The following is a 14,411-nucleotide window of genomic DNA, read 5'->3' on the forward strand; positions in this document are numbered from 1 at the left end:
TTAAGTAGAAATCAGATACAAAAGCTACCTCACAGATTCGTGATTAGAAATAAAGACTTTAACCTAGCTGCTTACTCAACAAATAGTTGTTGAGCGACTATTAGGAATCAAAAAGTTGTGCTAAGCAGTGAGATTATGTCAGTGATTCAAACACGTCCCTTGTCCTCAGGAAGCTTACAGTCTGGTCAGACTTAAGGTATGAGGAAGTTAGGCGCACACGTACTTCCTTGCACAGAATCAATTCTCAGTTAATAATACTGACGGTTCATACATTCCTAAATGTTTGCTTTCTTCTCTTTCCTTTTTAAAAGTAATACGGCTGCTTTATCTTCAGGGCTACTCCCAGTCATGAAAATTGGGGCATTTATATTGGAATCACCATGAAGAAGAATGTCCATCCTCCTGCCCTGCCCTTCACCCCCTGTCATTATTTTTAAATTATTTGCTAGTAGAGACTCTGAACACAGGCTGATCTGAAAAACTGGCTTACATGCATCCCAGTGCTGTTTCCCTTATGCGTTAACAGGACTTAAAAAAAAAAAAAATCAGGTTTTGAACTCAGTCTCGCCCCTATGTGAACGCTTACAGATGGTTTGTAAGGAAATGTCCATTTGATAAAAAGTACTTAGAAAATCTGGGTAAGAATTACTTACTTCATGTTAACCAAGCATCTCAGTCTATGTGGCCAGTTCACACGTCCAAGAGCTCGGCCGGGATCTACCTACTCAGAGCGCTCCTAGCAAGAAGACGCTGCATGTCCAACAAACCAGCTTAGAGGCCTCACTAAAGGAAAAGCAGCCTAGTGAGGTCCACGTGAGACCTGCCCAGGAACGTGAAAGAAGATGAGGAAGGTTAGCGTGTCATGCACTCGGGAAGCTCTAGCAGAGGTGAGCCTTACATGCAGGGACATTTCATTGCTTGTGCAAGCGAGCTACAGATGTCTGCTGTAACCACAGGGCCTTGCTAGAGCTGCAGTTGACCAGGCCAGCTGCTCTGAACTGCCATCTGTCCGCTGATGTGGCCAGCTCTTACCGGTTTGTGCTGAGAAAACTCCAGCATGGAATTGGGTCAGCACAGGACAGGGCTTTAATATCCTCCATCTGTCCAGTAGACTTATTTGGAAATAATGGAGCATTCTGAGCAAGAACTGTTAAGGCTCTTCTAGGATAACATTTACCCATGATTCTAAAAGCCAAATTGCATGCAGTTAGTTATCCTCTGCTGGATAAGAGAGCAGGAATCAGTCTAGTAAATACAACTGCATGGCTCTTGGTGCTGCAGGTGGCATAAATGAAAGGCTTCCCTCCACTGGATCCAGAACCTACCTTCCTTCCTCCCAGGCACTGCTGGAGTTGGGGCTTAGTTAGAACACCATATTGGCAGTCGTGGGGCTGCCAAGTTATTTCTCTCCAGTCACAGGTCCTGTTGTCTGAACAGCTAAGGCAAGGCACGATCCATTGACCTGGAATAGACAGCGAAATCTTTGTTCAGATTCTACTAGTGAAATTGCAGTTCGTGAGTCACTACAGTGAGAAGACCACTCTTACCGTATGAGTCCATGGAGCGAGGCGTGGCCCCCTGCCAACCAGATAGACTTGCAACACGTAGAAATGTTCTGAAATAACACAGTCCATGCCGAAATCAAGTATGAGTCCTGCTCTGTGAAACTACATTCTTAACAAAAAACCAAGTGATTGGGTGCTACTTAATTTTTACTTATTTTTAAATAACACACTGGCACTTAATAGGACCAAAGTAGATGGGAAGCCACTAATATTGGGGTGGTTGACCACAAATGTTCATTAAGCTAACACATGCTTAGGTTAGCAATCCACTAATAGATATATTCCCTGCTTTCAAGAGAGTCAAGGTATAAGAGAATTACTTTAATATTCCGATAACTTGTTATTTTGAAGACTAGGTATTGTTCCTTAACTTGATCAGTGAGCTTTTTGGTGTGAATCTCTTCAGCTCGTTCTAGCTCTGTTGTCTTCATTTCTTCAGCTGTGAGATGAGGCATGTACTGTTCTCACACGGTTGGTGGGAGGATTTCATGGGCTAATGCATGTAATGTATCTAGCACAATTACGATATCATATTTACCCTTGTTACCAGCAGACTTCAGGCACAAAGTAGGTCACAAGATTTAGTAAATGTTTATGAGATAAACGAATATTCTCAATGCATTTAAGATCTCTTCTATTTTATTGATAAAGTGATATGTATTCAAAACACTTCCGCTTTTAGTGTAAGTAGACATATTAATAATTTATTAGAAAAAAATCAAGAAATGATTTTTTTGCTTTTTGCCTTTTCCTTGTTCATCTTTTCAGAAATGGAGTTTGAACCAGCCCATTTGAATAGAGCATGGTTCCTTACCCCCTTTGTGGAGACTACCCTGATGTCTCCAACAATCACATGCTCTACCCTAAAGGTCTTGCTTATGTTCCCACTAGATGTTTCTCTTCAAAATACTGAGGAGCTAAATATTCCTAGCTGCTTTTTGAGTTAGAAAGAAAAAAAAATTAACAAATTTATTCATTCTGGCTTTGCTTTGTGGTTCTGCTAACAAAAGTATCTGGTGTGACATTAATTTTAGTGGGAAGAATTCCTACTTTCAGGTGATGAATATGGTGTGTTAACATTTCGTGACCTCAGGGATGTCAGAATTGTGTGTTTGTGGAACAGTTAGAAATAATAAAATACAAAAGAAGATCTAGTTTATAGCTTACTAGTTGATCACAGAAAAGGAAAAAAAAATTGTGGGTATATTAAGAGAGAACTGGGGGAAATAAAATAGTACTCTCTGGGAGGATTTTAACTTAATATGTTATTGAAATATCTACCCTACTAGATGTTAGGTGCTATTGGTGCTAAAATACAATAACTAAAAAAATAAATGAATAATATATCGTAGCACGTGTCAGATGCGGGTGGTATTCTGAGCACTTTAATATATTAATGTATGTAAGCCTGTTAACTTACAATGCTAAACCTCAAAAAATTTATCATCAGGTTACAATTTATACGTGTAAAAGAGTTACCGCATAATAAAGGTAAGGCATAATTGAGTAAAAACATCTGTGCGGTGCCAAAAACTTCTGGGCTCTAGAGACAAACACAGCTGAGCTCTGCCTCCAGCTGGCTCTGTGGACCTCAACCCTGTGCGTTAGAGTCACCCACAGCGCTTTTTAAAATCCCCGTGCTCAAACTGTATCCTGGACTGATTACGTCAGAACCACTGGGTATGGAACTCAGGCACCGGGATTTTTTAAGTGCTTGTCAGGTGATTCCAATATGCAGCCACGGTTGAGAAGCACTGTTTAACTTGGAAAAATTACTTAATATTCTCTCTAGGAGAAAAATATATATAGCACCTGCCATAGTGCCTGATAACCAGCAACTGGGGAACGTATTTTTCTCCCCCACCCCATCTTAAATAAGCCGTGGCAGTTCAGAATAAAGAAAGCACCGTGAGGGTCAGAGTCATCTGGAAGTTCCCATGGAGTGCATGAAATGTGATCGGGTCTTCTGGATAGATCAGATTTGGAGAGATGGAATGGGGTGTACTTTGGGGACCGTGACGAGGCAGCCCTAACAGCAGTGGGACTGAAGAAGTAAGCAGCCTCCACGAAAGATTACATATAGGAGAGGAAAAGAAGTCTGCTAGGTAAAAAGCATTTCCGAAGTTTCCAGATGTAGAGAAGAGCGGGGTTACTGTAAGACATGACAGAAAATTTAGGAGAGGTGCTGGCTGTTGAATGGTAAAATGAAGACTGTCCTCAAAACTGCTTGTTTCTCCATCCAATTCTCTTTTGTAATTTTTCTGTGGTTTTCATTCAGAATATATCTTGCTTCTAAGTCTAACGTTGCCCTGGAATATAGGGTTTGTGATCAATAACCACCTCCTGATATCTTCACATCTTCATAAAGATTTGTGGTCCGTGGGCATCCTTTCAAATGGAGTTGGAATGGTGCTTTGGATCTCCTGTCCGTCCTTCTCTTTAACAGAGGAGGTGAACTGAAGACCCAAGAATTAAAGGACAGAAATGGGATCATGCTGTTAATGACATGCTGGACCAGAACTGAGGTCTTGGAGTCACCAATTTGCTGATCCTTTTGTCATGTCAGGTCAGGTGAGCACAAAATCACCAGCTGAAAATGAAATACGGCCCAATGGTCTCTTTGGTGGCACTTACAGGAAAACAACAAATAAGTTATTTTAACAAATTTATCTTTATTTTGAAATGCTGAATTTACTTAGTGGGTTCATGTGTCGACAGATACTATGTTTTTTTTTTTAAAAAAGATTGTTAATTTTCTTTCTAATAAGATGGTGGTATGTTGGGGACATAACTGTGTTTCTGTTAATGAGATTGTATTTAGTACTATCTTGAAAGGCTCAGTTTTCATCAGATCCTTGAGTATTTCAGAGCACGTGCATCCTCTCCTCCAAACACTCTCCCCCTCTAACGTTGCTGACAGCTAATTTTGCACAAACTGGGGCCTTCTTTGGCCATTTGCTTCTAAAGCTTAAGAAGCAAGTGGCCAATTGCATGCATAAAAATCCAAATATGGGTACAATTAGTTTGTGGGCATAAAATCTCAAGCACATCAAAAGGACTCCTGATTGGGTCTCTGAAAACTTGGCCCCAATGGTTCATACTACTATATATTTATACAGTCATAACTCTTTGCATTTTTGTATTGGTTAAAAATGCCCCCCTTTTTTATTGTGATTTAGTAATACTGCTTGAAAAAGACATCTGTATAACATCTGCAGGACTGGAGTTTCTTGACATTTTAAATGATACCAGCTCTTAACTAAAATTGTCAAAAAGAGGGACATAAATTCTATGTTATATATTTAAACATTGAATGAATCAAAGCTGTGATTTCTGAAATAGAGTATGACATGTGTTTTAGGGAATGACATTCTGAGGAATAAAAATGGCTTTTGGGAGAAGTTATTTGGTTTATAATTATAGCTTTATATTTAATGCAAGTTAGAATTCAGCCATTTAAGTGAATCAGATTGGCTGACATAATGGAGAGAATAAATTCACCTTTGTGACTTAGGGCCATGGTGAGATGTAAAATCATATAGATAGCACTAATTCCTGACTCTATGTTATAAAATAAGGCAGTTTTCACTTAAGAAAAAAAATACATCATATTTTTAACATTAGACGTATTAAAGTATAAGTTGTCATATTTCCTTGTTACAAAGAAAAGATGATAATATCTTCTATTTACATATCATAAAATACATTTGGAGCTATTTTCCTTTATGGTAATTCTCATTAAAAAATCATTGTATAAATTTCTTCGTCAGATTAGAAGAATTATTTTTTCTTTCTTAAGCAAGAGATTTTATTCTTTGGCTGTGTCTCATAGTTAAATTATTTTCTAAATGCTAAAAAATCAACTTAAAAATTAAAAAAAAAACCCAGGCACTCAAAATTATATTAGCTAGCGTTATTGAGAAGACATGTAGACCATCATTTCATTGGCAAGGTGAAAAAATGGATCTGGTTTGCTAAATAACTGTAATGTGCTGTGAAAATAAGATTTTGGAACTAATCCATGACCATACAAGCTAAAGCCGGAGCACCTGAATCAACTTCCTTCCAATGTTGTCCACCATGACAACTTCTTTCAGCAGGAGGGAGTCCTACCATCAAGGAAGGAAATCTCTGGTAGCAAAAAAATCCATTCTTGAGAACTACTGTTCCAGGTCTCACTCATTCGTTTTGGATCTTTAGGTCTTTAGGACTGAACGGGTGGAGCAGTGAGCCCTGGTTGAATGCGCCCTGACTGCTCACAGTCTTCCATGGAAAGGAGGAGGACTTGGATCTTGGTTTTAGTTTAGCAACCATTCTAAAATCATATCTTAGACTTGAAAGATGAAAAAGGGACATTCTCTGCTCTGGAGAAACATACACTCTAGGGCAGTCATCAGCAATGCACCTTTGATCTATTAGTACACACACACTGTAGTGTATGTACCTATACTCCTGTATCTATGTATTATGTTCATTATAAGACAAAAATAAGAATGATCAGATAAAAATAAAGGTACAAATATTTTCATCTTCACTGGCTTCATCCTGTGGACCGTCCCATGCCACTCCCTCCCTTTGCTCCAATGCATCATTCCACTCTGAAGACTACTGATTAGTGAGAGAGAGAAACATGTAAACACTTGAAACATAATGAGGTAAGTGCTATGGTTGACATGTGCCCAAAGTATTTTGGGAGCACAGCAGAGAAGCCAATCTGGGGTGGGTTGGTAAGGAGAGGCTTCCTAGAGAGGAAAATACAGCATCGGAGAGTTGGGCCAAGATGGGAAGAAGACTTTCAGGAGCAGGGGATAGCATGGACAGGAGTGTGGAATCCTGCACCTGCACTGTGGGCCTGAAGTGAAACCAAGAGGCGAGGAGGAGCTGAGAGAGAGGGGGGGGGAGGGCCCGATTTTGAGGCCCAGTGCTGTCAGGCTAAGGGACATGGGCTTGACTGGGGAGTCAATTTGGGGATCTTTTCTCAAGAAGCCTAGATACTCAAGTTACCAGAAGTTCCCTGCTCGAGGGCAGCCTCTCCTGTTAAGGACCAGGCACGGAGATAGCTTCATGACAGGGCCCTGCATAAGTTACAGCAAATTTAATGAACAGAAAAAGATGCCACTTCCTGAGGAATCTCAGTACTGTATCTTCGACTTTTTGTTGAAGAACTTTTGACTTGGTTCAGTAGGAGGAATGGAATTAAGTTGTTTTATGATTCTCATAAAATGTCTTCTGATAAAAAAAAATCCTTAACTAGACACGTCGGTGTTTCCTTTGTATGTGAGAGTATATATCTCATTTAGCTGAGAATCGTAAACCATACCACCTGACACGCCATGATGGGTAAATCCCTCCCTATGCACCCACTGTCATTTATTATTTAGAACACATGGTCAAGAACGGGGATATGCCCACGTCTGTTAAGTGTGCATGCCAAATTGCAATTTGTACTGCCCATTTGTGAAACTCATTTCCCATTCAAGTTGTGGTGTGAAGTTCATGGCAAGGGTAGAAAAGCTCCTGAGTGTTTTCTTAGACTCTTTAGATGAAGGGAGAGTTGGGGTCATGAGGCCAGAGGGACAACCGGCAATCTCAGAGAAGACGCTTCCTGCTCCTCTTATCTCTTTGGAGGTATTTTTAGTCTCAGCTTTAGCCTGACCCCACTAGTCTCCGCTGACAGAAGAACACCGGGGAAGGAGAGAAACAGGGAATGTGGACAGTGGCACAAAAGTGTCTCATTCCACGTCTGTTCTAGAATTAGGCAGGATTCAACACTAATTGCAATTTGACATTACGATTTTCCCTCCTCTATTAATGCTCAGTATATGGGAGACAGTGATCATTCTCAAAGATTTTTTTTTAATTAAAGAAATGATTTAAAACTAGACTTATTCCCTTAAGCAGTTCTTTGGTTCACATCGTCAACAGATAATTATTTTGTACCTGCTCTGTAGAAATTATAGAGCAAAGTGAATTGATAGAGTATGAACAAGTCAGGCTCCTGTCCTCATGCAGCTGACAATCTGGGAAGACTGACCTCAAAGAATTAATTACATACTTAACATTTAAATGATTGTGGAAACGGTCATGGAAGAAAAGCACGGGGTGCTATGAAAATATACAATGAGGAAACAAATCAGGGGCTCAAGAAAGGCTTTCTGATACAGGCGACTTTTTGGCTGATATCTGTGGATGAATATGGATGAACCAGGCAAAGAGCAGAGGGTGAAGAAAACAAGAATTCGGTGAATCAAAATATTTCACATATTAAAACAATGCATTCAGATTAATTATATGTGTTACCATTCATGCTAATGAAAAAGTCACATAATACCTTGATTTTTTTTGTATAAAGATAATTTAAAGTATACATTCATCTATATTAGAGGATGTTTTTGAGAGAAGTGATATCCAAATAGTCACCTGTTATGTCCCCAGATGGACAGATCTTTAGATTGGGCTGTGAAATGGCTTCCATGTAGTCAGAGGAAATAGGCTGTAACCCACAGGTTTCCTCTGGGTGAATCAGCAAACCACAGTCCTGCATTAAAAGGATAGAAATGTAATTAACCTGACCTATAGTAATAACATCTAAAAAAATAAGATTATTTTTTGTGCCAAATAACCTTTGCAGATAAAAGGGAGCAATTGTTTACTCTTCTTGTGGTATTGACTTATCAATAGTTGTTTGTGCGAGGAGTAACTACTTGCATTGAAAGAGGATATAAATTCTAATGACAATTTAATCTTTATTTTGGCATGGATATTCATTACTGCATTAATACTGCCATTGGTATTATTGCTCTGCCATTTTTTAAAGAAATGGATGCAAGTTCTACCTTAAAAAATACACCTGTGTGTTGTTGACTCATTAAAAGTAGACTGTAAGACAGTATGTCAAGTGAAAAAAACCATTAATGTGAAAAAATGGGAAATATTTGAGGAGAATGTTAACAGATGAATTTCACTTCAATGCACATTTATTAAGGACCCATGATATGCCAGACATGGAATCAAATACATATATTTTATTCAAAACATGTTCATATATTTATAAAAGTAGGTAACATCTCACTGCAGTGAATATCACTATAGAATCATGTTCTGTACTAAGCAATGCTTTCTCTAGTCCGACCCGTGCAGCAGAGAACAGCAGTTTGGCTCTCTTCATCTCTCTTCATCTCTCCTCTGCTCCCACAGGTCAGAGCACTCTCGTTTTCACTTAGCTTCCCCTCCCTCCCTCCCTTCTTCCTTTCCTTTTCTCCCTCCCCCCTCCGCTCCTCCCCCTCCCTCCCTCTCTTTCTCATGCTCACATGTGCTCTCTTTTTATCAAGGTGAAACCGATATATGACATTATGTAAGTTTCAACTGTAGAACATTACAACTCAACGTGTGTACAGACTACAGAGCGATCTTCTTACAAGGCATTGGCTCCTGTACCCGGCCTGTGTCCCTCCATCCTACCTCACCTGATTTCACCGCCTCCCTTCTTATCGGAAAGAATCACACTGTAGGGCGAGTAAAAATGCTATTACCTCCGCTGAGAATGCTTTCCCTCTAATTTTTCCTGGCGAGCATCTTTTTGTGTTCTAGGTCTCAGCAAGGCCTTCTTGAAACTCTGGTACGACCATGTATCCTCACTCTTGTCCACGTCATCCCCACTTGTTTCCTTCATACCCTTCACCATTTGGTGATAATTTGTTATTTGTGTCTTTTCCACTAGACTGAACATTCTATGACAGCAAATTATTATTTCACTCACACATATACCCAGTCCCTACCATAAAGTAGGCAAATATTTATTGAATGCATAAAAGTTTGGACGTAATTGTTTCCCACTTCATATCATAAATTCTCAGTAATGGAGAGAAATAATTGGTTTGACCTCTTCTTCGCTCTGTAACCCTGTCTCTAATGAGCAATTTCTAGTCACCTTCCCTCACCCTCTCACATATCCTCACACCCAACTCAGATTTCCACATCTCATAAGAGAAGGACCAGGATATTAAGGAACAAACGGAATGAGGGTGATGTACAGACTTCATAAAATCGTGATTCCGTATACATATTTCCATTTTTAATTTCATAACTGAAGCTGGAACTTAGAATACTGATTAAAGATTAAGAATATGGTTTGTGTTAAAGTGTTCATTATAAAAAAGCAATTAAAATAACATAAAGTTAATAATGTTCTGAGGGGTGTTAGTCTGAATAAACACCTATGAACGGTGTGTGTGTGTGATCACTATGTCTTTATTTTTGGTGCAGGCTGGACCTTTTTTTAAGGCTAGAAAAAATGACATTAAGCATCTACAAGACTGCAAAAAATGTTTATATCAAACATGAGGAAGGGCAATGAGAAATAACATTATACACTAGTGAGTGGATTGCAAATGAGTTCAGCTACTTTTGGAAGGAAGTTTATACTAAAACAAAAAACTCACAGCCTCCATAGCCCTGAAGTCAGACTTCTCAGAGTCTACTCTAGAGAAACCCTCATGTAATGTATAAGGATAGATTTAAATGGACTAACGAACATGGAGAGATTTCCAAGACACATGATAAAGAAAAAAAAAAACCTAAAGAAATGCTTTGTGACAGAACAACTATGTCATATGGAACACACCATGAACGTGCCACCAAGTCACCTAAAGTCAGGTACTTCAGACTGAGGTGTTTGCTCAATGTATAAAAAGGTACCTTTTAGTGCATATAAATGGACATATATAGATACAGACAGATGATGATGAGAGATTCATCACGCATGCAAATAATGTTGAAACATTTCTAAAACTCTATATTTAGAGACACATTTTCCTGTAAATTATTGTTTGGGGCTTCTCTGGTGTGTGTGTGTGTGTGTGTGTGTATGTGTGTGTGTGCGTGAAGGGCATATCCTAATATTCACCTGGAGGGCATCAGAGGGTCCAGAGAGAGTTCTAGCTATTCTCTGTTGAAGCCCCACATATGTCAGTCAATGAGAAAAATGTGCTCTTACATGAGCTGCTGGCTTGTCCTGTGGGGGCCCCAACTCCATCACCGAGGAGTGGGTGTAGGCTGTTTTGGGTAGATTAGCCACAACTGCTCTTTGAGGTAACATCTGAATGGAATAATGAGAAAAATCAGGGAATGAGAGTTCTGAGAAGAAGAAATTGCATGTCAAAGGCCATAAGATAAGGCAGGAAAAGGATTTATCTGACATCTTGAGTAAAAAAAAAGTCATTTTTTTAAGAACTCATATGCTGACAATCTACATTATAATGATGATCAAATCATGGAACCTTTCAAATGGACAAGTATTAATACCTAGCATGTGCAAAGTTCTTGCTGAAAACCTAAGTCCCCGACCTCAAGTGGCTCATCGTCAGAACTGCCTTCTTAATCTTGCACTGAAATCTACATCTCATTTGTTCTAATTATCTTCTTAGCTGCAGCTTAGAAAAAATTTACTGTAATAATATAGAAGCGTGTTCTGATCCGACTTCAAAGCTTCTGAAACAAATGGCTGGAAATAGAGCATGATAATCTTCTAAAATGTTCAGTGTTTGCACTTTCTGAATACTGGGGATCCCACATATGAGCCTATGATAATAGAGTAAACATGAGGCAGAGCACAGGAAAGCAGACTGGGAGTCAGACTGGGCGACCACGCCTGCTCCTTGGAACTTTGGCCTGTCTTTGTGTTTGAATTGTTACCTGGCGTGGTGGACGTGCCCATGGGCTACTGTTCTGTGGCTGTTGGTAGGTCAGACCTGTTGGTTCTAACTAAACAGCCATGAGTCTAGTACATTCTAAGATAGGACAGTAATACAAGTGGTATTGCGAAGGATAGACACAGCATAGGGTAGGAGAGGGAGAGCAGATTTCAACGTAAATGAAATTTAGTCCTATCCTCCTTTCTGTAGTTTAGGTCAAAGAATATTCTATTGTATTCTGTGTTTCCTTTTGAATTTCTCCTTAGCGGGGAACCTGGGTGGCACAGCGGTTAAGCGTCTGCCTTCAGCTCAGGGCGTGATCCTGGCGTTATGGGATCGAGCCCCGCATCAGGCTCCTCCGCTATGAGCCTGCTTCTTCCTCTCCCACTCCCCCTGTTTGTGTTCCCTCTCTCGCTGGCTGTCTCTATCTCTGTCAAATAAATAAATAAAATCTTTAAAAAAAAATTCTCCTTAGCAGTTAATCTTCGTTTGCAGTTCATAAATCTTACCCCTTTAAGTTAAACTCTTGGCTGTTTTGGAAAGCCAAAGGAGCCCGCTGAAGTGGACATTACTCATTTTCCAGCTGCAGCCAAACAATGTTACTCTTAAGGTTGAATGAAACACAGCATCTGGCTAAATACAGACCCGAGTCTGGAGACGGGCCGACAGAGCTGGGGGAATAAGGAGAAGAACAGTGGCATCAGTATAGCTGGGTGGGCTCTGTGCACAGTTTATGAAATAAGAGAATAGCGGCATACACCGGAAAGAGCCCCACTGGGTTAAGAATTGTATTTGTGAATTTTAGTTCCAGCTTTGCCATGAACTGGCTGTATGATGTTGAGCGAGTCACTGATCTTGTTTTCTCAACATAAAATGATGAAGGGTGGAGAGAAAAGAGGGAGAGAATGCATTACGTGGTCTCTTCAGTACAGCAGCAGACCATGTTAGATACCTACACAATACCCATTTGTCTTCCTTCCTTTCTAACAGCAAGACCTTTGTTTGGTAGGCAGCACTATATCTAACATTAAAAAAGAAGAGATTCTATTTCCCAGTCTTCCTCGTGGCTAGAAATAGCCATGTTACACTACAAAAAAGAAAAGAAAAGAAAAGAAAAAAAAAAGAAAAGAAAAATTATTAAGTGCAAGTAAAAGTTGGCTACGGATTTGTAGAAAAGTGTTGCTTCCTTGATGTAAGCTTTTTCTCCTTGATGTGCATTTTTTTGGTCACTCTGTTTCTTGTTTCCTGTTGGAATACAGATGTGAGCTTGAACAAGGAGCAGCCATGTTGTGACCATGAGGCAACCGTGAGCAGAAATCTGAGAGCACGGGGCATAGATGACGCTGCAGCAATGCAGTGCCAGCTTTGGGTTGTCTACTCTGCACTTCTTGCTATGCAGGTGAAACAAACTCGTACTTGGTCAAACCACTCTGGAGATAAGAATACGCAGCCAAACTCTCTTTTCCTCTAAGAGTTGTGAAACCTATTCTTCTCAGGCCATATGTATCTTTTTGAGTACTGCCTTAGATATTAAAAGTGATTAATCTACTAATAAGAAATTTTAAACTATCTTGAAAGAAAAAAAGCTCATTAGCATCTCTCATTTCTTTCGACACTGGGATGATTAGTAATTTGTTCAGGTTTAGGCATATTCAAGAAAATGAATGACAGCTCTTTTGTTCTGAAGTGTCATCTCTTGGAACCTCAGAGTCTAGATACACAAAAAAAGGTAGTATTTAGCAGAGTTGCTTAAAATGGCATTAACCCCAGAAATCTCCACATTTAGAGTATATTATTTTGCTGGAGACTTCACAAATTCCTGACTGGAATAGCTCTCACTAGAATGCAGTAAGATAAGTAGCAGGGATTTCCTTGTTCAGACATGTGTAGAGTATATATATTTATTGTATAATTTTAAACGCTGACTCACTTTGCTGCCCTGACTAACAGAAGAATATGAAGCTGTCCTTGGTTTTGCCTGCTGCCCTACCCATGAATTCATGATCACTATTTCTTGTTACCAATTTTTCTGGAAGCCTATTTAGTTCTTACAAAAAGGTGTTTTGCCATAAACGAATTAGTAGTATTTCTCATTTTTAATGTATTATTGCCATATTTTTGGAGCCATGGACTATTTGATCTGGTAGGTGTCTTTAAATCTTACTTGCTTTTCTAGACCCATGGAATCATTCCTTCAAGATGAAATAACTGTCTTCCTCTCCTACTAAATAATGAAAAATGCCCCTCTAAATTTAAAAATATACATTCACTCCCTATGGCACCCAACTCTTTCTGAGGCACACATTTCTTCCTCTTTCCCTGGCCTGCTGCTATTTCCAGGAACTCTGTTGTGACTCTCAAACTTGACAATCCTGGCACTGTCCCCAGGGAGGCAGAGTCCCCTTCCATATCAAGACAGTTCTTTCCTATAAGAAATGAGGTTCTGAAAGGATCCTAAAATTTGTATGGAACCACGAAAGGCCCCAAGTAGCCAAAGCAATTTTGAGAAAGGAGAGCAAAGCTGGAGCTTCCTGATTTCAAACTATACTGAAAAGCTACCGTAATAAAAACAGTATGGTACTGGCACAAGTCAAATACATAGATCAACAGAAAAGAAGAGAAAGCCTTTCCAAGCTCCATGCATATATGGTCAATCAATCGATGACACAGGAAGCAAAAATATACAATGGGGAAAAGACAGTCTCTTCAACAAATAGTGCTGGGGAAAACTGGACAGCTACACGCAAAAGAATAAAACTGGATAATTCCCATATATGAAAATAAATTCAAAGTGAATTGAAGACTTGAATATAAGATGTTAAATCATGAAACTCTTAGTAGAAAACATAGGTAAAAAAACCTCATGACACTGATCTTAGCAATATTTTTGGGGGTCATCTCCTCAGGCAAGGCAACAAAAGCCAAACTAAACAAAGGGATTACATCAAACTAAGAAGCTTTTGCACAGTGAAGAAAACCATCAACAAAACAAAAAGGCAACCTACTGAATGGGAGAAGATATCTGCAAATCATATAACCAATAAGGGGCTAATATCCAAAATATATGAAGAACTCACAAACTTAATGTCAAAAACCCCTAAATAATTCAATTAAACAAATGGGCAGAGGACTTGAGTGGACATTTTTCCAAAGA

The 14,411-nt window shown here is 39.3% G+C and overlaps 1 protein-coding gene across 2 annotated transcripts in view; it reads right to left on the reverse strand.

The window, feature by feature from the left end:
• The window catches only part of CPED1 (cadherin like and PC-esterase domain containing 1), a 265,116-nt gene that overhangs the window by 34,545 nt on the left and 216,160 nt on the right, over window positions 1-14,411 (reverse strand). For both annotated transcript variants that reach the window (XM_008705809.2, XM_008705811.2), the window contains exons 16-17: window positions 7,986-8,103; window positions 1,326-1,462 (exon numbers count right to left, since the gene is read on the reverse strand). In XM_008705809.2, coding sequence (XP_008704031.1) covers window positions 1,326-1,462; window positions 7,986-8,103 — 255 coding nt within the window. The remainder of the gene's footprint in view (window positions 1-1,325; window positions 1,463-7,985; window positions 8,104-14,411) is intronic.

Source organism: Ursus maritimus, unplaced genomic scaffold, assembly GCF_017311325.1.
Source record: "Ursus maritimus isolate PB19 unplaced genomic scaffold, ASM1731132v1 scaffold_3, whole genome shotgun sequence".
Classification (NCBI taxonomy): Eukaryota; Metazoa; Chordata; class Mammalia; order Carnivora; family Ursidae; genus Ursus; species Ursus maritimus.